The following is a 27,294-nucleotide window of genomic DNA, read 5'->3' as shown; positions in this document are numbered from 1 at the left end:
TTCGATAATGAAATTGCAACCCCCTGATCTAGTACTCCTGAAGATAGCAGCAAGGAGAACACCCCCCACAGAATGAACAGTTCTCGTTGATATTGGTCTAGACTTCTATATAGATCTTGTTGTGATGTAATTTCGCCGCCCCCTTTCCTATGCCCCAGAGGCTATGATGGCATATCGCTATACGAGGAGGATCTGCTGTCAAATCGCCAAGGCACCGCACCTCGATTCAGCACTCGCATACATTGATCGTTGGCCAGCATGCGCTACCATTGACCTTCGCTAATTATGGTACTGTAAGGGTCGCATTTCGTTATGCGCATTATCAACTGGAACGGACGTGACGACCACTTGACCAAGTGTACTCTGGCATACTATGTCATGCAGACTGCCATTTGGAAGAACTCTACGGCCAGACTCATGCTCGCCTCGTTGGTCCCTCAATATATTGGCAAGCTTGATATGATCGAGAACGGGTGCCATTCACTCTTGTTAGCCCCTATTCAAGGTTCAACATGATTCAGTCTGATTCTCCTACACTGACCCGGCGCGCAAGCTTCATAAGAAACGAAAACGCCTCGCAAAACTGTGCCATCCAAGCAGAAATGATATGCGTTCATTGTGTGGTCGTGGGGTATATATGCGACAGAAAACCAGCCCGCTTGCGTTGACTTCAACTACGGGCGACCAAATAAATGTAAGGCATCTGGCAAATTTCATTTCAGCATCGCCCATTTAAAAGCTGCGCAGTAGCCATTGCATCTACTCTCATGAACACAACCAGGAGCGCACCAAATACGTTGACGAAGATATCGCTATATATGATCACTCTTGCCCAGCTCCAGCTCGATAAGCGCCCCCGCTGATAGCAGCGACTCCCAACCCGCCCGGATACCGGCAGCGCTACGCCTTATGACTTTCTCCGGAGCTGACGTAGTTCATCGCCTGAAAATATTCATGGCATACGTATCAAAAGGCTGAGCAAAATATGAACGAGGTCTGGTAGAGTGTCCGTCGTCATCATCTTCAGAGCGCAGGTGACGGGGGTCGTTGCGCGTCGTTGCGCGGCTGTGCCTCTTGGGGGTGGTCTTGGCGACTACTGCATCGGGCAAGAAGGTTGTGTGGGCGATTCAGGTCTAGCCTCACCCAGGGCATACAGGTGGAGAGGCACTTGATGGCAATTCTTCACATACTTACATAAGCAATCTGTTGTTCTCAACATATGTACACTGCAGATTGTGCATGTTTGCATTTGGCAAAAAAACTCGACTGGTAAGGACCATGTTATGTAAATACCGGATGGCGTCGTCTTGGTCTTGTCGGTTGCCGCGGACTGACTGCGGCTTGATTGGTCGTTTTTGATTGACGAACGAGGCGCAGCAGCTTCCTGACTAGCAACCAACGACATACATTGCGTCGCTGCCAGTCGTCCCGTCCGAGATGCGAAATGAGAAAACCGTGTAAGCCGAGATACTTGGTGCGTACTTGGACATACATGCATGTTGGTAGAGGCAACTACATCATCGTATCAGCCTCAATTGATGGCATCCCGGGCTACGGAGTACAGTATGCTCATTGCGGTGGCCTGCCTAGAAGAGACATTAGGCAACAGGGGGCTTTATTTGGGTTCAGATCGTGCATAATTCAACGCATAACCGATGGATATGTAAGTACAATGATTGAGACAAGCAGGCGGGAGGGCGGTTCCAGAAGTGGCAGAGACTGGGGTAGCAGTTTGAGTGGGATCATTGGACCCTTCCCATGTACTATTTATGTATATTAAGTCTCGCACCAGTTCCCGCCAAATACATAAAACACACGGTCGTTTGACGCCGCTCGACAGTACAACCATCAATCAATGCAGCAGCCGTCTCGGGATTTCGCTACGGGGCCAAGCTTAATCTGATCCCCTTCCTTGTCGCGACAACTTCACGTTGCCAGAGAACCGTTCTGAAGGCGACCGTCGTTGGATTTGCATGCGCCCGCAGCATCCCGCTACTCCGAACCGATCCTCTCCATTCATTCGCCCCGCCGTTCGAGCAAGGGGTCTTTCCCTGGTGGGCGGCCGTTCGCGTAACCTACATTACCTACCGACCTAGCAACCGCAGCTGCCTAGTTGTTGACACCACCCCCGATCGCAATCAAGTCGCCCGAATTCACACGCCAGCGAGCATCGCGACAGAGACAGGCGCAGCGCCACGATGAAGTCACTCAAGATGGGCAAGATGCTCGGCAACATCCGGCGCAAGAACACTAATGGTGTGTGATTGCCTCACAGACATGCGCTCCTCCCCCGGACAGAGAACAAACCCACTAACACAACATGGTTTGCTAGGGGCTGACGATGATCCCCAAGGTGACGGGCCTGAAGCTGTCGCCTCCCGGGCTGTGGTATGTCAATGAGCAAGCCTTCGCTATCCATAGCGCCGAGTACTAATCATACCTTGCCTCGGTAGAAATCCTTCTGCGAATCCGGCGGCCCCAACGCCTCTGGCGATGAGGTGCTCCACCTTCCTCCTATCGTCGAATCCGCCGAGTCGTCTCCTGCCGCCGCCGCCGAATGCGCGCGTCTCGTCCGCAAGTACCTGAAGAAGGACTACTGGACGAAACCGTCCTACCAGTACAATGCCATTATGCTGATGCGCATCCTGGCCGACAACCCGGGTCAAACCTTCACGAGGAATATGGACCAGAAGTTTGCCGACACGATGAAGGAATTGCTGCGAAACGGCCGCGACCCGAGTGTGCTGCAAATGCTCATGGAGAGCTTGAATACTTTCGAGAGCACGAAGTCCTGGGATGAAGGCCTGAAACCCGTCATCGACATGTGGAAGAAGGAAAAGGAGAAGGCGGCAAAAGGGGTAAGTAATATCTCATAAGACTACTGGGTCAAGTAGCCTTGGTCCTAACCACCTCCCAGGACGATACCCCCAAGCGCCCATGCCACAGCAGGCGATGGGCACGCCGCCTTTCGCATCGACACCAAATCAGCAGAACCCCCATTCACAAAACTACTTTGCACGTCAACACCAGAGTCGCAAGCTACCGGACCCCGTCGAGCTGGCGAGTCGCCTGGAGGAAGCACGAACCTCGGCCAAGCTGCTGCAGCAGGTTGTCACCAACACGCCTCCTGGCGAGGTCCTGGACAATGAGTTGATCAAGGAGTTCGCAGAGCGTTGCGCAAGCGCCAGCCGCAGCGTACAAGGCTACATGTCCGCCGAAAACCCCACGCCGGACAACGACACAATGGAGAGCTTGATCGACACAAACGAGCAGTTGCAGACGGCGTTGAGCTTACACCAGAGAGCCATGCTGAATGCAAGGAAACATGCCGGACTAGGAGCTCCGGCGGAAACCCCCAGTCCCCAGGACTCGACAGGACCGCAACCTAATGGCGTTGGCTCACACCAGCATCCTACGCAGCCTTTGATAAATACCGACGACGAAGAGTTGTACGACCCTCCGCCGATGCCCCCGCGTAAAACGAATGGGAAGGGGAAGGAGCGGGAGTACGACAATTCAATAGCCGGCCCGTCTCGATCGCACACCCCGAGAGCGGAGGAAGATCCCTTTGCAGACCCTCAGCCAGATAGCCGTTCAAGTGGAGCCGGTGGCTCGGGATCAGCCGCGGCACCTGGAGGCTCATCTGCGTATCTGAACGAGGACACTCGTTTGGCCTTTGAGCCCTTCCACCCGGGCTTCAACGCCACGCCAAGCTACCTGGGACGACAAGACAGCTCGGTGGGAAAGGAGACGATGCATGGTGCGGCCAGTGGTGAGGAGCGGATGCCACGAATCCCAGACGAGGAAAACATCACCGACTCGACACAGCAGAAGAACAAAGGGCCGACGATGTATCGGTACTAGTGAGCCTTACTTCCTTCTTATATGCAGCAGACCTTGAGGGTCGCTGATACATAGCGTTGTTTTGAGAGAAGGCCGCCAAGAGGCAGCAAAGGGAAGGACAGTAAATGCGAGCTTTCCTGTAAGATTTCTGCCAGCATTGCATAGGGATACCATGTTGTTTGGCTCTGGAGTTTCCAATACCAATTAGTTTTTGCGAGGTCGCGTCGTTTTCTCGGCATTGCAGCATCCTATCATCTATCATCCTATGAATACATTTCGTACTTCCCTTCAGCCAAGAAGCTACTCCCTTTTACAAAGTCGTCATGCCATCCTAGTGATTTCATGCTAGATAGACCAGGACAGGAGCATCAGCCACTCCAGCTGCTGCGCACAGTGCAGACGGTACGCAGACCGAGGCCGTCCACGTGGGAGAGGGTACATGTGTACGACGTTCGCTGTTCGGCTCGAAGTTGACAGCAGTGACAAGTGGAGGCAAGCAAGTCGGTCCCGAAGCCGGATCCTCGACCGTGACAAGGAGTCTCTCTCTCTGATGATCCATGAAGAGGGCGCTGCAGCACGATGATCAGTCTCTGCAAGGCAAGATAAGCGAGTCTAGTGATGCGCTGGTATAACTAGGACACCCCTCGCCTATATTACCGAAACGGTTGCCCGATACAGCATGGTTGCTTCTTCCGATGGAGTCGGGAGAAGAAAAAAAGAAAAGAAGAAAAGAAGGGGGCTACTAAGGGGGAGCTAGAGGAAGTGGTCAGGTCAGAACGTCAGGTCGAGCCGGACGGAGATGTGCGGGAATCTCCTCTTCATGGTGGTTCCATCTAGCCTACATACAGGAAGCAAGGCGACTTGACCGCTTCCTTCCTTCTAGCTGCCGGGCCGTGCGGATACATACGCACGCTTTTCCTCGGGGTGGGTACGTGATGGGTTTGTTTCCAAGTGGTTAGTTTGCCCTTTGTCAACCCCAAGCTACTGTACGTCGAGGCAAGGGTTTGTCTGTTGACGAGATCCATTTCGTGGGGTGCGGGCGACCACTCGCATCTGTATATTGTTTTCATCCTTCCATACGTCTATCCATCGAGCGATCTTGCTTCTTTTTTGGTTCTTTCTGAACGTACGTAACCCGCAAACGACATGGTATGCGTACTACATCTATGGACTACCTACAACACACACATACATACACTAGTAGTACACGTAAAAGCACGCGCCTGCAACTGCACGATGGCGTCTCTGCTTGCATGAGACCCCGGCTCTGGCTCTCGCCCCGGAAGCAATTCTAGAAACATGCTTGCTGCATAGGTGGGAATGGCGTCTCTTGAACGGGCAAACGCCGAGGGCTGTTCCCCATGCGGGACATGGCAAATACCGGCTGTCGGGCAGAGAGCACGCGCGCGCATCGCAATCATACGCAAACACGCAAGGAAACAAGTTATGGGGCAGAGGTAAAATGGACGGGCCGGGGGAGGGAATAAGAAGGGTATGTTTCTCAGTTGCCATGTCGTCACGATACGAGGGTGGTGGCCCGGCCGGTGCGATACAGTAATCTGCTTCTTACCGGGAGAGTGCTTGTTTTCAGAATAGGTAATAATAAGACGGAAACGTGGTATTTTCTTCTGCATCTGATATAGCTGCTGCTTGGCCCAAACTTTGGCTGGCCTTTACTGTATTTAGAACAGGCGTTTTATTCTTTTTTCTTTCTCTTCTATTTCTGCTTTTGGGCCCTCGCACAGATTGGATCCTGCGCGCGGTCAGAGATTGGGTATTAGTGGCCTTCTGTGGTGTTCGCGCTGCCACGTTCTGGAACCCTGCTCGAAAGCGAAAGAAGCGGCAGAAGAAGAAAAGAGTGAGAGACATTGGTGGTTCCTCCAAGACCCTTCAAAATGAGATTAGGCGAGAGGCCAGCTGCGCTGCAAGCTGCAGCTAGCGAAAAAGAGTTGTTGCGATTGGGTAGCCACTGCATGCAGGCTAAGCCAACCATGTACAGATCATGTTGGTGGTTTGTTCTGCCAATCGTAACCAACGTCGTCATTTTTGCCTGCTCTTGCTCGTCGTCTCATGTCTTGCATGTTCTTCTTCCAAAAAGAAGGTGTTTTGTTTTGTTCTAATGGGAAGCCAAGTTCGAACAAGCCTGCCTACTGTCAGGTACCTTCGAAAGCTTGCTCATTTTCTTGCTTTGCCTAGGTAGACACTTGAACAGCAACAGTCGGGCGAGTTATTACAGAATGGGAGCTCCGATGATAGTCTCTGGCCGACTCCGTAGTATCGATCGTATTCCATCTGGGAGAGAAAAAGCCAAGTTGCTAGCCTGCCCCCAGTCCGCTCCAATCTCTGACTAAAATGAGGAGCATCCCCGCTATCGTTCAACTCTCGCATCTCGCTTGTCGCGATTCTATCTCGTTACTGGTGGGAGCGCGGGTTTTGGTATACCGCTTTCCGCATGCAACCGACAGGCCAGTTAGTTGATCCACTCGAGCGGGATAAACAACATGACAGCATCATTGAACGATCCCAAATTTATCCGCGATCGTATTGAACGACTACTATCATCTGGTGGGAGCAGCTCTTGTTGTCAAAGGAATCAATATTTGCTGTGCAGCTGCATGCGAGTTACCATCCATGTAAATCGGTATTACCCTACGTAGGGGAATTGGCTAGGAGGTTTAGGGTGGGGGGGGGCCCTGGTCCTTTCCCGCCGTTCTTAACCTTCCCCTCCCCCTGTCCTGCAGGGAAGCGGGCGATTGGATTCCCAGGCATTCGGGGCAGCGGTTTTTTTCTAGATCCAACTCTTTTTGGGGAATACTTGCGAAACTTCGGACTGCTGCAAGTGCCCACCAGCGAGACGGTGCGAGCCAGCCAATCATGACTCGACCCTCCTGCCATCTCACCCCTGCTAAGGGAAAGCTATCGAGTTTGATATTCCACTTCAGCACTCACTTCTTCATCTTGGGTCCTCCTACCTGCTGCAGACTACGCGGTGCTTGCTGCTCCTCCGCCTCCTCGTCAAGGGCTCAGCAATACATACCAACTTGCGAAAAGGCCCACCAACTGTGGGATCCCGAAATCCAGTAAGCGAGAACGACCCATCTTACGATGTTCGTCCCAACGTCTAGTAGTCGCTATCTGTTCCCTTTCCGATCGTTGGTAGAGGCTTGGCGGGTGTCGGGGCGATGAGTCGTCCTCCTTCGTGAGCGAGTCTTTCCCAAGTCCCACCGGCATACCCGCCCGCGCCGTTGTACATGCTGCTGCTGCTTGCTGCTGCTGCTAGGATGAGTTGCGTCTGCTTCTTTTTCCCATACCCACCCGCCTGCATATCCTGCGATTCCCGTTTGTCTGATGCTCGTTCTCCCTGGCTCACGCCATGCCTGATCGACGTCAACCTTATCCGATATCCCTCCTGGCTCCTCTCCCTCTTGGGCAACTTGCATCTTATCCCGCCTGCCATTCCGGATCGCTTGTCCGCCTGTCTAGCTGCAGGTGCTGCACTGCACTGCACGCCACAATTCCGTCGGTCGTTGCTCTGGGTACCCAAGTGGCTCCAGTTACCTAGCAGCAGGGCAGAAAGCTGCCACTCGTTTTGTCCGACGAGCCTCTCGTAAATTTCTCCCCATCCGGCCTAGCTTTGTCTGTCAGGTAGACGTAACAGTGCAGATTGCAGATGCCAGAACGGCTCTCTGCCGGCCACCTCAGGTCGGAATAAGTATCGTGCATGCTCTCGCTCATTATTCCTACCAGCCAGCAGCTTCTGCTCCAATCTCGTACAGCCAGCCGTCTCGCTTATTCTGTGCCTATTAGCCTGACCAGGGTCGTCTGCCAGTTCCAGTCAGACTCTCGGTCTCTCTCCTCAAGGGAACCTGTACGAGTGGTACGCGGCATGGGGCCTTCTGACAACCATCTTCTTGTCTCGGTTTCCTGTTGGCTCTTGATTACGGAGTACCCTCCTACCTTTTCTATTTAGTCGACATGGCCCCGACCCAGGTCATCTGCAAGCCCTCCTCGACCATTTCCTCCCTCAAGTTGAAGGACCCTATTCTCAGTGGACATGGACGGGTAGTTACTATATCAATGTTCCCCCCAGCGCGACCCAGTTGGTCTTTGGACGATCTCAGTACGGAGCTCTTGGCCCTGGTATTTACACATGTACGTCTCTCGCTCCTTGGCAGGTAGGCCAAGACCCGCGCCAATACTTACACAACACCTTAGCTGAGGGACCTCGACGCCCGCTCACTGGAAAATGCTCGTCTTTTGTCGCGGAGATTTGATGCCATCGTCACGCCCATCAAGTACGAATATCTGCGTTTGACCGAGCGCATCATCGCCCCGGCTAGCAACGTGTACTTGCCATACGCCTTGCAGAAAGTGTACAGATACACCCGTCATGTCGAGGTAGCCAGCGACCTTGATCCGGCAGGAATCAAGCACCTACTGGGCGGCGTGCATCGCCTGTTATCTGTCAGGTAGGCTTCTCTTGTTACGGGATTTCTCTTGCTTGGGCACCATATTGACACATTTCCAGATGGAAGTACGTTAGGGGCGAGTTCTGCCGCGGCGGCATGTATGTGCCTTCCGACATCCTCAGCCGACAACAAATAGAGCACAGCAAGACGAAGCTATACGTGGATGACCTGCCGCTGAGAGACTTCGGATCGGAGCCCGAAGACACATATCTTCGCGCGATACCTACGGAGATTCTTACCTCGTTGAAGATGGGCAACCCCACGCCACCACTCACCACTCGGCTGGAGTCTTTAAAGCAACTACTGCTACATTCAAGGCGACTCGACACATTCCACTACGTGGATAGGGGCCAGGGAACACGCCTCGTGTTTGCAGATGAGGAGCGGCTCCCGGCTTTCAAGGAGCTTGTATTGCAATCATATGACTGGAATCACACGGCGGAAGAGGTAGCTCGGCATTGGGACTTCTCGCAAATACGTCTCTTGAGGCTCGTCGATGTACCGGTTTTCGAATTTCTCCGGTCCGTCCCCTTCGCACACCTTTTGAACATCGAGGAACTACACTGCGAGGATTTCAGCGCCCATCTCCCAGATCGTCGCCGCCAGGCCACCGAGGGGCTCTACGTGCTGTGCCGGCAGATTCGGGCTCTTCAGAGTCTCAAGATCACTTGCCACACGGAGTATTTCCCCGTTGACGCCCTCCTTCGGCACGCGAGATCGCTCGAGGTCCTACGCTTTCGTGACCATGTCGGTTTCGGCGAGGAGTACCGCGGCTGCCCAACCGTGTGGATCGACGACCTGGTTCAGCTTTCCCGGGGCCTGGTCAACCTGCACACGCTGGAGCTCGACATGGACATCACCATGTGCGACCCGCCGCTCTTCCTCCGCGCCCTTTGCGGCTTTCCCCGGCTGCACACCCTGACGCTACATGTCCAGACGCTCATCAGCACCCTGGAGGACCAGCCGCCCAACGTCGACCGCGACTACGAGGCGGCGATGAAGACGTTCGGCACTTTGGTACGGGGCAAGGCGGGCCCCATGTGGCGCTCCATCACCATCAACGTGGGCGGCTGGCGGCGACATCTCGTCCGCCGCCTCGATGCGGGCTGGAGGGCGTTCAACGAGCAAGGCATCTATGCCGAGAGGTGTTTTGTGCTCGAGCGTAATGTACAGGGTCAGATGATGGTTAGAGAAGAGACGGCCATCGAAGGTTGATATCATGATGATGGAAACAGCACTGTTTGCCTGTTGTGCGGTGCGATATATATAAAAAGGGGGGCAACTTAAGAAACACGGGCTCTAGATATACAGGCGTCTTGCCATTCTGGGCGGCGATATCAAGATAGCTTATAGGGGGGCTACAGTGGCGTTGCTTCGGGCACGAATTTTACGAATCACGAGTTACGAATATGGCGCCTGGTACACACGGGAAATTCACTATTTGTGGGTGAGCAATACAGAGACAGTGAGCAATCTAATACGGCATATAACATTAAGTATCTGTCCTAAGTTGAGCCTTTCGGCACGCAACAGTCGTCGCTGGTTCTATTTGAGAGATGGACCTGCAATCAGGTAGTGTAAGTGAGAGGTGATGGGTATCCTACATCTATATTAACTCCAGCGTGTCCGTATCGAGCGATACGACGGCCATACCATTCATTACATAGCTCGTTTCGCGGATCCGACGCCTCTTCTTCGAGTCAAACGGGTTCGGGATTTACGTAAAGTGAATGCCTCGTGCTCGGGCTGGGCTGGCCATGAGACGGGGGGGAGGGCAAGAGGTACAGTATCCATTTCTCGAGACTATGGTTCGATCAACCGACCCGCCTTGCCGCGTGTCGTGCTTCGGACGGGCACTAAACGAGCCGGGACAAGCCCCAGACAATAAGGCGAGAGAGAATACTGTAAGTATGTACAAGACTTCGGATGAACGGGCCTTCCGGTCCGCTGCCGTCTGTTCGCTTGCCAAGGATACTGTAAGGATGGGTTACTTAGAGGGAAGGGAGGGTGGCGGAAACACATGTAATCAGGAGTGTGCCTGTCTACCTACGTTTCTATCCAGGTAAGGAGAAGGAGGGCTGGCGACGGGATACGCGGGAAAGCAAGGCTTCATTTCTTTATCTCCTCCACGAGTAAGGGGGGGAAGCGTCGAATATGGAAAATCAAACAGCAAGAGGAGAGAATTGGTTAGTGGCCACCTGTCCCCCCCTTACAGTACCACCCATACGAACATGATCCGGACAGGACAAGACCATATTTTCTTCTCGTCCCACCCTATCGCGCTTCCCCCGGAGCGCTCACCGGGAATGGGGCAAACCGCATGACTTGCCGTCATGTCAAGTGAAGGCCCATGACTCGAGGTCGGAGGGATCCCGAGCTTTTTGCATCATCGATCGGATTTCCGGGGAGAAGTGAAGTGCGCGCCCGCTCTCGGTAACACCCCCAGAAGTAGCTATCCGAAAACACTCTGCAGGTGCTATTACTGTTTTCATACGAGCTATCCTACCCTACACTGACAAGCAGGACATCATTCCAGAGATGGGGAACTTCGTTCAGTTGGTAATTACACATCGGAAGCATACGCCCCCGAGACCAACAGTGAAGGTCGGCGGTAAGTAGTATTACTAATAGCCATTGCGGGCTTCCCCTGACCGCTCCCTCACTTTTTGTCAATGTGCATTGGGGGTTGATTATGTGGCAGTCAAGTTGTAGCCTCATCACGTAGACCAACTCGAGGCAAAACATATAAGAAAGGAAATGTAGAGCACCTTTCATAGCATGTACCTGCAACATCCTAGCATAGAAACATCTCAGCGTGAGCCAGACAAGGGAAAAAAGGCAACACTACGGGACCCAGAACGCATTCACAAGTCAATACAGCAAAGGCAGGCAAATCGATTGCAAAGGAGGAATCTTGTGTTATCTATTACTCGGATAAGCTTCGTTCATTGGTTCAAAGACCCTACGATGCAGCAAAAAGTACAATGTTGTTCATGTCACGTCACGGCCCATTGTCCTTCGTAAATCCAAGGTAGCCCCTAGGTGCAGACACACATCACTTGATGTGCATGTGTTGTAACCAGGAAGGAAGAAGAAAAGGATGACCCTACGCTTCAGTGTGCCTACAACTGTGTAGGAGGGCGGCCGAAAGGCGCCATCGTGGTCTGATACCATTGATGCCGGGGCGGTGCGGGTCTTGGCCATGAGAACCTCGGCCATGAAGTCCGCTGTAGCGATAGACTTGAGAATGTATATGCAACGTGCAGGCCACAACAGAAGAACTTCATGACGAAGCCCGTCCTGATCCCGAAGCGAGCTCCCTAAAGTTGGGCTGGGTCGCCGAGACCGCAAACTCGGGTGAAGGCCCAGACAGAAAAGGAGGGGAACCCCGACAAGACAATAAAATACGGTTTGTTTGGTGCAGCCCAACTGTTGCAAACGAACAATTCACGTATTGTTTCCGGAGAAAGGTGTTCGGGCTTTGGTCCCGGTGAGGCCCCTCGAGTATAGCATCACATGGGTCTGCGTATGCAAGTGACCGGGCCGAGTCGTGGGTCTCGACAGGGGTGGCGAGTGGAGCTCGGGCGATTATAGTCACGAACGCATCGTATAGGGCGGGCGCGTGCGCCTCCTCTGCGGAAGACAAGACGGCGACTGGGCGCGCGCGTGGCAAAGACACCACAGTTCTTTCGTCTGTGGTGCGTGTGTGGGATCAAGTTCAGGCCACAGTGTGGTGCAGTTGCAAACAATAATCCATCGACGGTTAGCAGTTCATGCCTGCCGAGGAAAACTGGACCCCTGGCGGATATAGGGTAGCAGTGATGTAACATAACATCCACCGTAGTGCCCGAATGTGTTGTCGTCGTCGTCGCCGCCTAGGCTCTAGAGGGTATATTTCTGGAGGATCCAAATGGCCTCGCCTTTGGGTATTGAAGTAGGTCCCATCGAGTGCCAGGAGTCGGGCGAAAATGGATGCTCTCTTGGGCTGGCTTGCATGCATCTATTGGCAGTAGCAGAATGCAATTGCAAGTCAGGCAGGTCTGCTGGAGATCATGGGGCAGCTATCGGGAATGCAAGGGCTTTTTTCTTCTTCGTCGGAGGACAACGGAGGCTGACTGGCGATCACCGCAGGCTCGGAAAAAGGGGGCGTTTCGGTAGATAGGTTGGGGTTCCGATAGAGACGTTGCATCTTTAGCTTCTCTGTATCGACGCCTGAGAGGTTAGCAAGTCAGGAGATCAAAGATGAGCTCGCAGCGCCGGGAGAGGCGGCGTAGCAGGTACAGTGACATCAAATCAGGGAGAAGAGAAGATGAGGTAGGGCAAGAAAGAAAGAAAGAGAAGGCGCTCCAGGTTGACTTATGACTCGTAGTGGTTGCCATCCCGAACACAGTAGAGTAGAGCAACTCGGCACCATCAACGGGGTGCCAGTTAGCCGTCGCCTCCCGATCCCGCCAGCCCGCGGGCGCAACGGGTATTTTGAGTTGGGCCATCCACTCGCTGGCGTCGACTAGCACTTCGGGGGTGTGCAGCAACCACACCCATGATGATATGAGATCATCATGGACGACGGCGTGATCGACTCGTAGTCCGGGTGCGAGGGCTTAGAGTGGTACAGCAGGTAGCGAAGAGGAACCCGTGCCGTGGGCCGTAATGAGAAAGTAGGTAGGCAGTGGTAGGTACTGTAGGTAGGTAGGTAGGTAGGTAGGTACTGGGAGAAACGATTACAGTGATGATAGGTACCATAGAATTCGGCAGTGACCTGTGAATTTCCGTTCGGCACCTCGCTCCTGAGCAGGTATGTATGTATGCATTTAGCAATCACCAGGGCCTCTACCACTACGCGTCGTGTGCGAGTAAAAGTGAAGAAACCAACAGCCCCCCCCCCCCCCATCAGCCCCGAAACTGACGACAGCACGACGGAAGGGAAAAGGTAGGTACAATGCAACTAAGTGTGTGTAGGTTAAACTTTCGGATGCGCACGTTCTTACGACAAGACGAGGTGGGCAGTGGGCGGCGGCGTCCAAAACGCTCGCGGGCAATCAGTCAGCCTCCTGCGGCAATCCACAAAACCTTCGTTGGACGGCGCAAGAACGAGACCTGGCTGCCTGGTTTTTTCCCATTAGCAGCGGGGGGGGGGGTTTCGGAGCGACTGCCTCTTTCCATCGGCCACCAACAACACGCAACACGCTTTCTCTGCTCTGATAAGCTCTGCCTGCCTGTTTGCCTGGAGCCTAGCTGATGTTGGTCCGGAACATTTGATCAAAGTCGGTGCCTTTTCTCCCTTTGCCTTTCCTTGTCCATCAATCTTCTTCTGCATGTACGTACTCATAATCCAGTAATGTATAAGCCCGCCCATTCATTTATATGTAGTTAACAGACCATCAAGTAGTAAATAGGTAATCGGTAGTAGCCATCACAGTCAACCGTCGAGATTTGCCCAGCGTAAGGGGAATTTTAGTCGCAAATTAGTTTCACGACGGGTTTGCCGCTAGCACGCTGTTATCCAACGCGGCGCAGAGACAGCCAGCCAGACAGCCAGCCAGACCGCCAACAACCAACAACACATATGTAATCAGTATGTACTACTAGTCAGAATAAAATGAACGACCATGGCGTAGAACTGGGTGGTGGGAAAAAAGAGGCCACAATTCTTTTCCCGCCCATATCCTGATCGACTGCGGCCGGTGCAACGGCAGCAGGGAAGCATGCCGGGATACCGTGGCTTGCGAGAAATTACTCGGCCGGCCCTGGGTTCCGCTGCCTCGCCAAAACAGCAAAGTCCAGCGCACTTGGGGAGCTGACGGTACACGACCAGGCAGGGGACTGGCTTACCCTCATCATCATCGTGGGCTTATCAAACAGGGCCAATCCACCCTTTTTTCGGGCCACCCTGCCAGAAGCATGCCTCTCACCCGCAAACTAGCTCCAAGTAGCACGGTACTTGCACGCAACGAAATCGAGGGACCAACCAACCGCTAAGGGGAGGGGTTGAGATAGACTGTCCAGTTCTCTCTCTATGTACAGTATCATGCGGACGAGGTAGCCTTCGGCCTACCGCCCGACAAAGAAAGGGCTGTCCTGGACCGAGAAGCCTTCGCGCCTCCCCCATCCGAATCGCCCATGCCGTCCAACCAACGAGAAAGAGAAGACACATATAGCCCTTTACGCCGTCCATCGCTCACGCGTGAATGTCCGCCAGCAACCAACACAGAGCGCGATGCCATCTCGCAAGTCGGCCGTTCGACAACAGCATGCCCACGCAACCCTCCTGGTTTCTCTCTTTCGGCTCTTCTCATCGCTCGGTGTATCACTTCCCCCACTGTCCCAACCCCCCTTCTCTCGAATATGTTCTGGGTAAAATCAGAGTAGTAGCAGCAGAAACAACAAAGCAAATCGCAGAGTCGATGCCGCGAGGCAGGCCCATCTTCTTCTCCTCTCGAGCTCGTAGAAACAATCTGAAAATCCCATAACATTTTGAACCCTTTGCGGAAAACAAAACCAAGTTTGATATACCCGCTAACAGTGTTTGTTGCCAAACTAGAACGTGATCTAAAACCACTCTGCATTTCTTTAACATGGCCCAAATGGAACCAACCACGCTAGAGCTTTCACCTCCCAAATGTCGAACGATCAGAACAAATGCTGCAGTGACGAGGCGAGAATCCGAATCCAGCCGAATCGCTCGCGTATAATGATTCGAGGGCCGGTCTTCAAAAGAATCCCGCGCCAGTCATGTCGAACCGTACAAACCCCATCCGCCGGGACCGGTCAGGCCGTATAAACCCATTATTTCCCTCGTCGATTCAACCGACCCAACATGCCTTTGTCGATATCGTTGCCCGAATCCATTATATTCCCTAGACTCATGACGGAGCTGGCCGAGGTGCCGCTCACGGGCGGTCCAGTCGAACCACCCCTCGGCGGAGGAGTGCGGCTATCAAACCCTGACGGTTGTGTTCCTTGTGCTGCAAGTGACGCATAAGGGGCCAGGTGGTTCGGACTGCTGCTTGACGATGGCGAGCGTCTTCGAGAATTGTCGTCCGGGAACGTCGTTGGAGGCGGCAACCGCATGGCATGATCCTCTTCGGGCGGACGCGGGCGCCGTATGCCTGCCAACGCACTTGGCTCTACCCTTTCTTCAGGGTAAGAGTATGATGACCCTGTCGGCGATGGCAAGGGCTGCTCGTACCCGGGAGGCCCCGCAGAATAATGGCCGCCTCCTGGCTGCCCGTGCGACGGGGGATTCAGTGGCTGGCCGTATGCCCCGAAGAGCTGAGTACCGGGTGGAATTCCGTTTTGAAGCGCAGAAACCGGTACAAATGCAGTAGATGTAGTATTGGACACCGGCTGAAATACGCACTCTTGGTTCATCTTTATACAGTTTGTGCATTTTCCGCCCGGGGAATTTTGGTATCCACTGCATCGAATCTATAAAAGGAGTTTAGTATTATCCAAACCACGCGGACTTTGTCCATGTGGTGAATGACGGAGCTGGTTTGACCTACCTTTCGTCGCCTGCAATACTTGCACGCAATAGATGTTCTTTGCCGCGGCGCAGAGGGCTGCATCACCTGTTGCCCAACTCGACCGTAGTCCGGTGGATACTGGCCTGGCGGGCCTCGATCTGGGCGATATGCAAAGTCGTAGCCAGCATTTGCGCCATAAGGTGCTGGGCGCCCCGGTGAATAGTACTGCGGCCCACGTGGATCCAGGGGATAGGAACCTCTGGCATCTTGAGGTGAAGGCTGGACAGGTGGTAAATATCCATGCGGTGGGGCGTAACCGCTGCTTCCGGCGGGAGAGTAAGAACCCTGGTGTGAGCTACTGGCTTCTGTCGGATAACCGTTTGAAGAGCTCGGCGAAGTGCCGTAACTACCAGAGCTCCTGGGATCCCATCCTTGCCCCCCTTGGGTGGGATAACCACCGCGAGGGTCTTGAATCGACGGCAGGGTTACTGCTCCCGACGCCATTTGTGGCCGAGAATGATATGCAATAGATCTGGACCGCTCGTCTTCTTCTCCCGGAGGAGGAGGATACTGTGACTCGTCGTTTTGGTCGTGCCTTGGTCCCCTGCTGCGACGGTCTTCTGCCATACTACGATGACAGACGCTGGAGGGCGCCAGGATGAAGTTTTGTAGGTAGAAACCCACGTAGCTCGGCGTCCTCTATCCTGGTGTTTGAGATACAGCGGCCGGACCTTGCGGGATGGCAATCTGCGTGTAAGTGCTCGCTCGCACTGGACTTGAAGCACGTAGCTAGGCGGTCCAGACTAACAACAGGCAAAGCATGCCAGTCTGTCTCCTCACCACGCGCGCACCGAAACCAAACAGACGTCTGCGACCTGACGGGCTGAAGGGTGGCCTCAGTACACGATGTTGGGTCGAGCAGCGCACACGTCTCTGAAGAAGAGTGGCGAATCGGTCACTAATAAAATATTGCTGCCTCTGTCTCTCTCTTTTTCTCGCGCGCGTGGCGCTTGCACAAACCTCGACTAAGGATGAACAAAAGCTAAGAGGGGAAGCAGAAGACAGCTCCGCCTAGGCAAATCTCCGACGGAGTGAGGGAAGAAAAGGACGTAGTGGAGAGATGCAGAGTAGGAGCGGGCACGAAGTTTTTGGGTGCAAGTAGGTGGAGTGGCGGGGCCAACCGTGGTGAGCGCAAGACGGACGGGACCGGGGCCTACTTAAATGCCGGGAAGGCCAGGTCTTGCTATGTGAGTGCGGGATCTCCCTTGAGGTTGGCGAGTCAGAGCCCTTTTAATATCCAACGTCAGTAGGTACTTAAGGAATGCACCAGTGTAGAAATAGACGGTGTTAAAAATAAATGGAGAACGCAGAGTTGCAGGGCATGGGCGCTGCAAACAATAACATCATTTGGCCGTAGACGCAGGTTTTTTCGTCTCTTTGGTGTGCTTTCGTTGCCGCTGCTGCTACTACCTACTCTCTGGGTACATGTAACATCAGACAGACCCGAGAACATGCAGCTCAAGTCCAATGGGGGAGCGTCATCAACTGGACGAGGGGAGGAAGGTGCATTCTATGACAGGATGAGACGGCTATAGCCCGTACAGCAGGTGCGCGCGCAGGAAGGTGGTGGGAATGAACGATGGGGAGAGGTTGGCTGTTAGAAGCTGCGTGGGTGCTCTTGTTCCCCAGACCAAATACCGATTAAAGACAGCGTGCCAATCGAGACGTCCAAGCTGACCCTGCAGATCGGAACCAATGCGACGAGATGCCCAAGTTTGCAATGGGGAAACAGAAAGAGAGAAAAACCGTCCACATACCTTTTGTGTTTCTAGGTGTCACTTACTACGTCGTAGCAGTGGTTGATCTGGGCGAAGATGGGTAGGAGAGGCCGTTTGTTCGTGTAATGTTGGTCAACCGCCGCGATTAATGGCAGATGATGCGGGTGTGTGTGGGCTTGGCTTGGCTTTGCACTGATTTGCTTCGCGTTGCTGCGCAAGGGCCGTCCAGTCAGTCGGTGACCATGGGCTAGTCCGATGAGGTAGACAGACGGCGAGGTCCCGTTCCCCTGGGGGATGGATGAATGGTGGTGTCAGTCTATCTGCTGCAGCGAAAAAGAGCAGCAGGCAAAAAATATGGACGGGCGACGGGCGGGCAGGAGGGGATCTAGGCGCCTCTAGTAGTTCACCCAAGGGATGACTCGCCAACGGGAGTTGCTGGTGAGCTCTCTCCTGTCAACTAGGTACGTCGCCAATTCGGGATCGATTGGCTTGCAGCGGAGGAAAGGATGGATGGTGGAATGGGAAGAAGTGTCAGTCAGAAGGGCTTGTCTTCCCCCAAAGCACTACTTGCATCCAAGACGCAAGACGCCCCCAGTACGTGCCGTGCAGTGGTTGCGGTACAAGTACGTACAGGGTCAGGTCAGGACAGAACAGGACAGGACAGGGCCGGGCAGGGGTGGAGGGGGCGTGTCGCGCAAGTGGACGGGGTGTTGCTCCAGCCGCTTATGTACAAGACTAGGTCGTCGCTAGGCAGGGCTCCTCTTCGCCATGCACTTGTATGCATGTGTGGCAATGGGCCAAGGTTTTAGGTAGTGTAGGGTATCAGTACCGAGAGGAGGGCGGAACCTGTCCAAAGGGGAAAAATTTTGGAAGGGAAGAAAAAAAGAGTTGTTTTTAGGAAAGCCGCGGATCCTTTGCCAATCAGGTCCAAGTCTGGGGGGCGTCTAATCCCGGATCCCGCCAGTACGGACGGACCTTCCAGGCCGCAGGACGGGCCGCAGCTGATAAAAGTCCCAAACTGATTCGATCGAAGCCTGCGGAAATGGTGGTGCTGCTCTGCTCGGGGTACAGCCTAAGTACTGCCGCCTCGTGCTGTTTAACAACCCCGGAAACCCGACTCATGCAAAACGAGATGGAGGCGACCGTATTCGAAATGTTCCAATGGAAGAGAGGTAGAAACAACATTAACTAGGTAGATTGGCTGATGGTTTATGGTTGCTGCGTGTCGCTCGCTCTTTCCATCTCTTACTCGCTTCGCTCTCGCTCACCCTATCTCACTCACGCTCTCTCCCTTCTGCTATTTCTTTCGCCTTGTCTCTCTTTTTCATTGATTGAGCTGAATGCGACAGCGAAGTCTACGGCAGCTGAACCATGCAGTCCAAGGGGCAAGAGAAAGGGGCCGAGAAGAAAAATTACAGGTAGCATGCTCATGAATGTCTCACATAAACGCGGATTTGCGCCTTCAAACGTCCTCGAGCCGTGCCGAAGAGCAGCATCGGCTATGACGCAGGACGTGCAGGGGACCTTGGTTCAGATCTGAGATTTTGCCGCTTTTGGAGGAGATGACTCGGACCTTTTGAATCGCGCCCTTCTGTCGTTACATCGATGGTGTCTCTCAATTGATTGAAGAGGCACCAGGCAGCCAGGGTCCGATTAATTGCAATGGGTAGTGGCAGTACGATATTGGATGCAGCGGCAGGATCGGATTGTCCCGTGGTAGTAGCATGCGCCGTTTGCTTACCTTACCTTACCTGACTGATTTCTGGGCTTCCCTGCCCGGCCAGCGCAGTAAAATGAAACTTAACGGGCACGCAATGTCACACCGACAACGGTAGGACAATTTAACAGCCCGGCTAAGGCCTACCTCACAGTGTCGTCTGCTGGCTACGGAGATGTACATGCACGCAAGTAGCAAGATCCATTCTAGACGGCGGGAGTCAGTTCAAGTTGCGATAGGTCATCTAAGCCAGCCGTGGGTTAGTCGGGCTTGGGAGGGCCAAGGGAAGTGAGGAGGAAGAGGAGGAGGCGTCCGAGTGTGGCAGAGTGCTTGCAGTCAGCCGCTCCATCGTTGGTTCGTGTTGCCTTAGTTGCCGCTGCTGTGCACTGTTTCCTCGTGGGCCGGCTGCAATCAAGAATGACAAGACAAGATCGAGGGGGTGGTCCGTTTTGGTATGTACATGCATGTACACGAGGTACAAGCTTACTTGAGGGGTGGCTTCCCAGTGCTCCATTGATGGCTTGGACCGATGTGTTTGTGACAGGTCCGGCTTGATCCAATTTAGGGGTTTAGATTAGGTGCATGCTACCCGGGCCTATTCGATGGATTGCGATCCCATTACGTTCAGTCATGTGGTTGCTGCCAATTTACATACGTGTTCTTGGGCAGGGCACAGTAGAGACGAACTGGCAGCACGATGGAAGGGATGGATTAATCATGCATTCTTACATGGAGTTAGTTGGTAGGGCTAGTTGAGCAATCCAGTCCCGTCATGATGGGCCCGGATGGATCATATACGCACGCACGCACCTGCCACGCCCGCACGCACACACTCGCTTTGGGTGTTGCAAGCCGATAATGGAGCCCATACATGCAGTTGCAGGGCGGCGATCTTGCACATGCTCCCGCTCATGTACAGATGTTGTTGTTGCTCAAGTTTCGACACGCCCACACACGCACACACCCACGAGGGCATCTAATTGATACATACATTGATACATAATAGTTGCTTAGCTGCATACTACTACAGGGCACACATGCGCGAGCGCGCACCATTCGACCCCAACTGACCCCCCTCCCCATACTGCAAGTTTACTAGCCGGGAAAAGGGTAGCTCGTCCGCCTCGGTCCCAGTGCTCTGGCTCGCACATTGCTTTTTCCCTGCAAGAGACCTTGTCAGTTCGTTTGCTCTCACACCGCTCCTTGCCCGTACACCCCCCGGCTTGCTTTAATAGGTACGCAAGTACTTCTGTGAAACTGCGAAATCCGTCCTGGCCTTCTCGTATGTTTTGTTGTCGAGAGCGAGAAGGAAGTGGAAGGTGACCTAGGCTAGGCGGGGCCGTGGCATCGCATGGGTTCCCATTTTCTCTCCTCGCGGGCCAGCCCTGCCTGCATCTTTGGTACGTCAGATCCAGACGATCTAACGCACCTTCGCGAGTCTTTTTTCTCATTTCCCTCTCCCTCTTGTCTCCCGCTACCATGATGTGGACTGATTTGGCATGGCATCGGGTATTGAAGCAGGACCCAGCGACATGGCTCATCGAGGGGTTACCCGTTGTTGGAAAGATCCGTGGAAATGCACGCTCTCCCACCCCTCATCCTGCCCCCTTCAAACGCTTGGTAGGAGGAATCCCACAGTAGAGACGGGGTACCTTGCAAGGTTGGCTGGCAATCAGGACGGCAGACATGCGGTCCTGAAGCCCAAGAGCAGTGTCCTTGCCTTCCTCCCACCGCCAGAAGCCGGGTCAAATGACATGTACACCTGTCAGATGGGGCCCAAAGACCAGGGTCAAGGCACTCCGCACAGGATTAAGGTAATTCATCGCGGGATGTGGCTGAACGCAACAACTACTCCAGACCTCGTCGGCTTGCCACTAGGATTTCGGAGGACGGGGTTGATTACTCGTCACCAAGGCTCGGTAGTAGCCTTCAGTGCCAATATTGAAACCCAAATCTAGCAAAATGAGCAGGATCATGTCGGAATGGACGGGCGATCCTTGGCCTCTATGTGCACCCAGGCATGCATACGTCGGCATTCACGGAAGTGACCGAAACGACGAGAATGGCTGCAACGGCACGCACCCTGGACTAGCACGAGGGCTGCGGTATTCAGGTTCTGAACTGAACTGAACCATGGTCACAATGGCATTGGGCATTGGGAGTCGAGGCATGCCTCGTTTACGTACGCTACTCGTAGTGCTAACCAGAAGGGCGGCGCAGCAGCCAATTCAAGCCTGCCCAGAGCGTACTCGGTACCAGCTCAGTACCAGGGGTACGTCTTTGCTCATGGACGGCTACCCCTGCCGCCGCGTGCGATAGCAAGGTCAACACCCGCTTTGTTTCGTGTGCTAACGATGGCGGCTGCCGCTGCGCTGGGTAACCTTGGAATCCTGAGCACGTCAGCGTCCGTTTCGCAGCAGCTTTGTGGGGTATAGCTGCAAACATAGCGCAGTCATGTCCGCTTGCGTTCAGCGCTGCTAAGAATTATGGACTGAGCGGCCCTTACCTTCGTGGAGCTCTCCGAGGCAAGGCCGTTGGCACTATGTCCTTCTACTGGAATGGGCGGGCCTCGTCGTGATCCAATGGCTATCGAGATCGTGGCTATTTCAACCTACATGCCATTATAGTGTGCCAACCATTTCCACTAGGACTCCCAAAGGCAGCGGCTGGGTGGTGGAGGAGCGCTCGGCTAAGGATCTTGCGATTGACACTAACCATGCCCTAGCTCCAGTAGCACTGCCAATGCCCAGGCGGTACCAACATGCAAGGTCCCGTCGGCTAGATGATGTGCTGTTGGGAAGCGGCAGAACGTCCCTCCTGCTAAGAGCCATTTTCCAAGTCTCTGGTGTGTTAAGGCTCGCCTACCGAGGGCTTAGAATCCGTTGGAAGCCTGCCCAGGGACAAGAGGAATAAGAAGGCCGTGACGTCTTGTTCCCCTTCAACAATCTGCTTCTTGAAGCCGCCTCCTTCCTGATCGTCGATTTGCGTCGGGTACCACAGCTATGTACACGTTGACCTGAGCGTCCCTGCAATAACGTCGATCCCAGAACGGGCGTCGAGAACCAATGCGATGTCAAGGAGGGCGGCGCATGCGAGGTACTGCTGACCCTTTGGCAGCAAACCTGATGAAGGACGGAAGGTTACATGTTTCAGCAATTCTGGTGACAAGACAATCCTGGCTGATGGCCACCACTGACATCGAAAGAGACTGGCAGTTTGCTTCCATTATACCCCCTCCAGAAAGCATCACCCTGGCCTGTTTGTTGTCCGAGCCAAGCACGATACAGGATGCAACTCGGCACGTTACGGCCCAGCCCTTCCGTTCGGACAGCGTTCGGCCGGGGCAGAGGGACCCCCCATCTTGCCTTCTCGAAGCCTTCAGCGAGGGCGTATGGGCCCTGGGGTATGCAAACATTCCTAGTGGCCACGTTGTTGCCCACAAGTGCGATGGCCGAGGTAAGGGGGGCCATTGAGATGAGCTGCTGCAAAGACCTGCACCGACGGTCCAGCTGAGATGATGCAAGACTGCCTCCATAGCGCACCTGCTCGGCTTGAATCGGAGCCTGGCTCAGAAGTGTCAGATTAAAAGACCCCATATGGTTTTCAAGGGTTTTCGGAGCAGCCCCGATTCCACTTCGAGCGGATGGGAATCTCGGCCAACCATTCGTTCTTTCATTCTTTATTTCGTCCATTCATTCACGTGCGCGCCCGCATTCTTAGCGACTCTTGTCCCGTCATCCTACGGTCCGCACCAGCAACCGCACATGATGCCCAGTCGGCCATGAAATAAATTACCATCTCGGAGGTCAGCGACATCGTCTCAGATTTTGATTGGTCCCATCGCTACGTTTAGCCTGTCTAATCTGGCCTAGGTCGGTCGGTCATCGACTGTCGGCGGGCTTCTTTTTCTTTTTCCCGCTTCCTTTTCTTCGCACAAACATGCCTTCCCCGACTTTTCGTCCGCGGGAAGATATCAAAGCCGTTCACCCATCAATCGTCTCTGACAGTGTTGGCTGCATTAAGTAACTACACCCAGAAACCAGGATTTTTTTCTATTTTGTTCTTTTTTTCCAACTCTTTACCTTTCTGTCTCACCCACAACTTCGGATGGCCCGCCTGCTTCTCTGGTTCTTTTAGTCTCGCTTCCAAGCACATGCAGAGGGTGTATTTATTATGTATGTGCATTTAGTACACGACATGACATGACATGCCAGATGTTGTCTTTGCATCCCCACCCGATGAGATGTAAGAAGGGTTGCTTAATCAATCGTCGATGTAACCCCTCATGATCAATTGAGGTGTGATGCCTTGTGGTTGGGACCAATGGACGAGATTACCATTTACTGCTTTGGGTTGCATTTGCTGTTGTCCGGCTACGGTGGGTGTAGCGACGAGGTCTTGTCAGCTTTTGCTTCCCAATCCGGAATACCGCCGGTCAGGTATGTTCCGCTTTGCCAACTTCTTACCTTGGAAACCGTTTTCTGTTGGGTTTCCTTGCGTTGCAGTGCCGCCAATACGCGCGACAATCCTTCCGACGTGCATGTCAAACAGTCAAGGAATCCCATGCGCCTCTAAACGTATGACCCCTTGGGAGTCGACCGCCCTCGCTTGGCAGACCAAACACCGCCATTTTCTCACACCTTGGGTACCCTGGTTGCCTTACCGAAGGTACTGGTACTGTATGTAAGCACCTCATGAGCTCGTGTACCTTCTGGAAACCCAGTGCAGCAGTGCAATCAATCCATTGCACGTAAGCAAAGCACCCAACCAACCCCTGCGAGCCTAACATAGCTTCATAGGGCATTCATTGTGGTGATCACAGAGCAGAGCAGAGCAGAGCAGAACCGCGCTCTTCTCCCTTCCAAGGTGGAGGAGCCATCTGATCGATGCATCAATTGACCACGCCTTGCAACTGTCTCATGCATCTCGAACGGCGGTGACGGGGCAGCAAACACTTAAGATCAACCCGAGTGCGCAATGGGGATGGCTCTCATCTGACTCTCTCTGTGTTCTCGTCTCCCCCGCATAACTACATATTAGGTGGTGGTAGATACCGCCGTGGTACTACTATGTATGCAGTTCGCCCGCTTTTAGGCTCTTCCCGCGTCCCGTCATATCCATGCATGAATGAGATAGCGGTGGGAATTCAAAACAGCCTATAATTTTCTCGAATGACGGCCTCCTTACAGAAGACGCAGCTTCGGTCGGACTCTTTTGGTCGTCCTGCATGGATGACACGTCGCTCTCGCAACGGGAAAAGATCTCCTACCCCAACCCCCCGGGCGTCAACATATCATGTTCAACCCCATTTATTGCATGGTGGAACCAGCCAATTGAGGAATCGACTCCGCTGGGGGGAAACAAGAGTATGTACATGCTAACAGGATATCTACATACTTGCGTATGTACATAGTGGTATATACCTATCTAGTACAGCATGTGCTGCTGCTCAGGATTGCCATCATATCATCAAGATGACTCGGCTTATCTACATGGAGGTTCCGTAAAGTCAATACCACCGGGAAATTTCCCCTTGCGGCACAGAGACCAAATCAGAAGGTCATTGGTGGGCAGGGTTGCATGCGGGCTTGCCAAGTGATTCAGCCGTTACCCTGCATGGCATTCATACCTACATACCTGAGCAAGAAGATGGACCAGTATCTCGTTCTCTATACGCCATCCTTGCGATGAACTTCACGCTACAAGCGGCTGATAGCGATGTACTACTCACTGCACACACCATGACAGACTGGCATGCCTCAGTCAAATGAGATTCGATCCTTGACGGGTAAAGCACTGCTTAGGTTGATTGAACTTACTAATCAAGCGGCAGTCCTTCAGCGATGTTGCAGTATCTTGGCCATTCAGTTGCCATTGCACATCCTGAGATATATAGTTGAGCTTAATCGACCGAGAATACTCATCTTACAAGTCAGGACTTGAGAACCCAGCTCACAACTCGACGAAACCTCCTCGGGCTCTAATACTGGTACAGCCTACCACGCACACCCAAGACCTTTCTCTTTCCAAACCAAAAAGAAGCAATATTGTTCAGTCTTATTCTCCCACGTCAACATGCTGCACCTGAACTTAACTCCTCAAGATGAGATCAAACTCTAAAGTGAGCACAGAAACCAAACTCTGCCATATCCCCGGAGAGCATGCTTGCATGTATCCGCTTCGCCGACAAGCAAACATCGCGAGCCGGGATCATGGGCCCTGTTTCACCACCGCGTGTCCCGTCGCGTATCCACAATCTCGTTTTCCAACGATCATCCATATCAACAGACACATCGAGGCGTGCCTGATGGTAGTGGTATACTGTATGTATGCGGTGAATCGACGGGCGCCAAATTAGGCGAGCCGAAGTCGATCTAGCCTGCTGGGATACACACACACACAACAGCGGAAGGGGGGATCCTGGAGGCTCCACCACCGCGGATACAGTATGAGCCAGTTACCGCGCAGTTGTGATAAGATCCAAGAAAGAGCAAACGGAGGGCAGCAGTCGCCTGTATGTTTCCCGCCTTGCGAACGGAATGATATATGCGCTAAGTACCTAGGTATGCATGTTGTACAGTGACCCAACCAGTCCGTCCAACCCATCCCGAGTCGAATGGCATGCGAGCCACGACAGATCGACTTACCCAGCCGCCTTCGTAGCCACCTAAGCAGCTAATCTGCACTCTCTGGCCAACAAGAAGGAAAATTGGTTATGGCAGAGATGTCAACCCTCTCACAATCTGCCACGTATTGCCTGCTGCTGGCTGTTGGTAAGCTTCGTAATGAGGCGTCCCAACCGGATGGGAAACCAACCCCTCGGGCCCCCGATGGCTGACCACATAGAGAAACCGGAACCGATAATCGCCTAACCGACACTGCACGGAAAGTCTTATGATCATCCACCTGATAATCGATCTAGGCGTCGGACAAGTGGTTGCTTGTTTGCTTATTTGCTGAAGAAGTGATCGTTCGGCACGATGAAGGCGTTTTCACAGCATGGCTGCAACGAGAGCCTCATCATGATATCAACGTCCCAAAGCATTGAGCTGCAGGAAGCTATATACCGTTGTGGAGCACACCAACCACCTTAACACAACCAGTCACCGTGAACAACGACGGTACCTTTTGTATGATGGTGGTAGCGAGGCGGGCTTGGCGTAGATGGACCACAGATGTGCTATAATATGACCAGACGGGAGTCTTGGCCGGAATACGAAGCACGCTGCTGCGTATGCAAGATACTGCTGGGGGTGATGTGACTTCTGATGAAATAACATAGCTAGACGAAGGCTGCATTCGTTGGCCCTTTGAATGTTTCGTCCAACCATCCGGCCACCAATAAGCAGGATGGATACCCACAGCGCGCTGACAGGAATGCCATCCAGGAGTCTTGGCAGGTTGGCCGTTGGATCACCTGCAGATGCCACGGCACGATCACAGGGTAGTGCAGTATATTGGATCCTACCAAGATAAGCCGTCGATATCATCCGGAAGGACGTCTGACAGTGGTAGGAGCTCATATCATGATGAAACTCCAGAGAGCCACACCACAGCCCATTCGGTGGGTTGACGTGGAGGAGCCAAGGCGTCAGGCGCGGTCGGGGATCAGAACACCAGGTGCAAGTCATAAGCAACCGTCTACCCATTCGGGGTACCCCTCCAGCGACTAGCGCTGACCAACGCTGACGGCGAATTTCAGCTCTCTGCCCAGCATCATCTTCATGATATGTCACTTATGTCCGAATAGGCTCTACTGTAAACGGTGGATATTTTGTAAAAGGGACTACTGCAGCAATGGCACACCGCTCCGTGGGGCGACGGTATGATGCGCCATCCGAGTCGACATTGTCAATGTCAGTATTGATAGACCGGACGAAAACGCGCGACGTGATTGGCTGCCTGGGAGACCCGATCCACCCTGAGCCAATCAGATGGGCCATGCTCAATATCACGTGATGAGATATGCATGCAACGAGCCGAAGCGTTTTCCCGCAGGCTGATTGCCCCAGTTATATCTC

The 27,294-nt window shown here is 53.5% G+C and overlaps 3 protein-coding genes across 3 annotated transcripts; 2 read left to right on the top strand and 1 right to left on the bottom strand.

Moving 5' to 3' along the window:
* Nucleotides 1-2,198: 2,198 nt before the first annotated feature.
* PG985_010595 (uncharacterized protein) lies at nucleotides 2,199-3,864 on the top strand (the record flags this gene model as incomplete). The annotated part of the gene is made up of 4 exons (XM_066830363.1): nucleotides 2,199-2,256; nucleotides 2,333-2,388; nucleotides 2,454-2,862; nucleotides 2,918-3,864. 4 exons carry the CDS (start codon nucleotides 2,199-2,201, stop codon nucleotides 3,862-3,864), a joined length of 1,470 nt encoding a protein of 489 aa, XP_066681045.1.
* Nucleotides 3,865-7,818: 3,954 nt separating this feature from the next.
* PG985_010594 (uncharacterized protein) lies at nucleotides 7,819-9,527 on the top strand (the record flags this gene model as incomplete). The annotated part of the gene is made up of 3 exons (XM_066830362.1): nucleotides 7,819-7,995; nucleotides 8,059-8,312; nucleotides 8,372-9,527. 3 exons carry the CDS (start codon nucleotides 7,819-7,821, stop codon nucleotides 9,525-9,527), a joined length of 1,587 nt encoding a protein of 528 aa, XP_066681044.1.
* A 5,571-nt stretch (nucleotides 9,528-15,098) lies between these two features.
* Nucleotides 15,099-16,405, bottom strand: PG985_010593 (uncharacterized protein; the record flags this gene model as incomplete). The annotated part of the gene is made up of 2 exons (XM_066830361.1): nucleotides 15,099-15,740; nucleotides 15,818-16,405. 2 exons carry the CDS (start codon nucleotides 16,403-16,405, stop codon nucleotides 15,099-15,101), a joined length of 1,230 nt encoding a protein of 409 aa, XP_066681043.1.
* Nucleotides 16,406-27,294: the final 10,889 nt, after the last annotated feature.

Source organism: Apiospora marii (genome assembly GCF_038362585.1).
Source record: "Apiospora marii strain CBS 49790 chromosome Unknown utg000007l_segment0_segment0, whole genome shotgun sequence".
Taxonomy (NCBI): domain Eukaryota; kingdom Fungi; phylum Ascomycota; class Sordariomycetes; order Amphisphaeriales; family Apiosporaceae; genus Apiospora; species Apiospora marii.
This window is presented reverse-complemented; position numbering and strand designations above follow the sequence as displayed.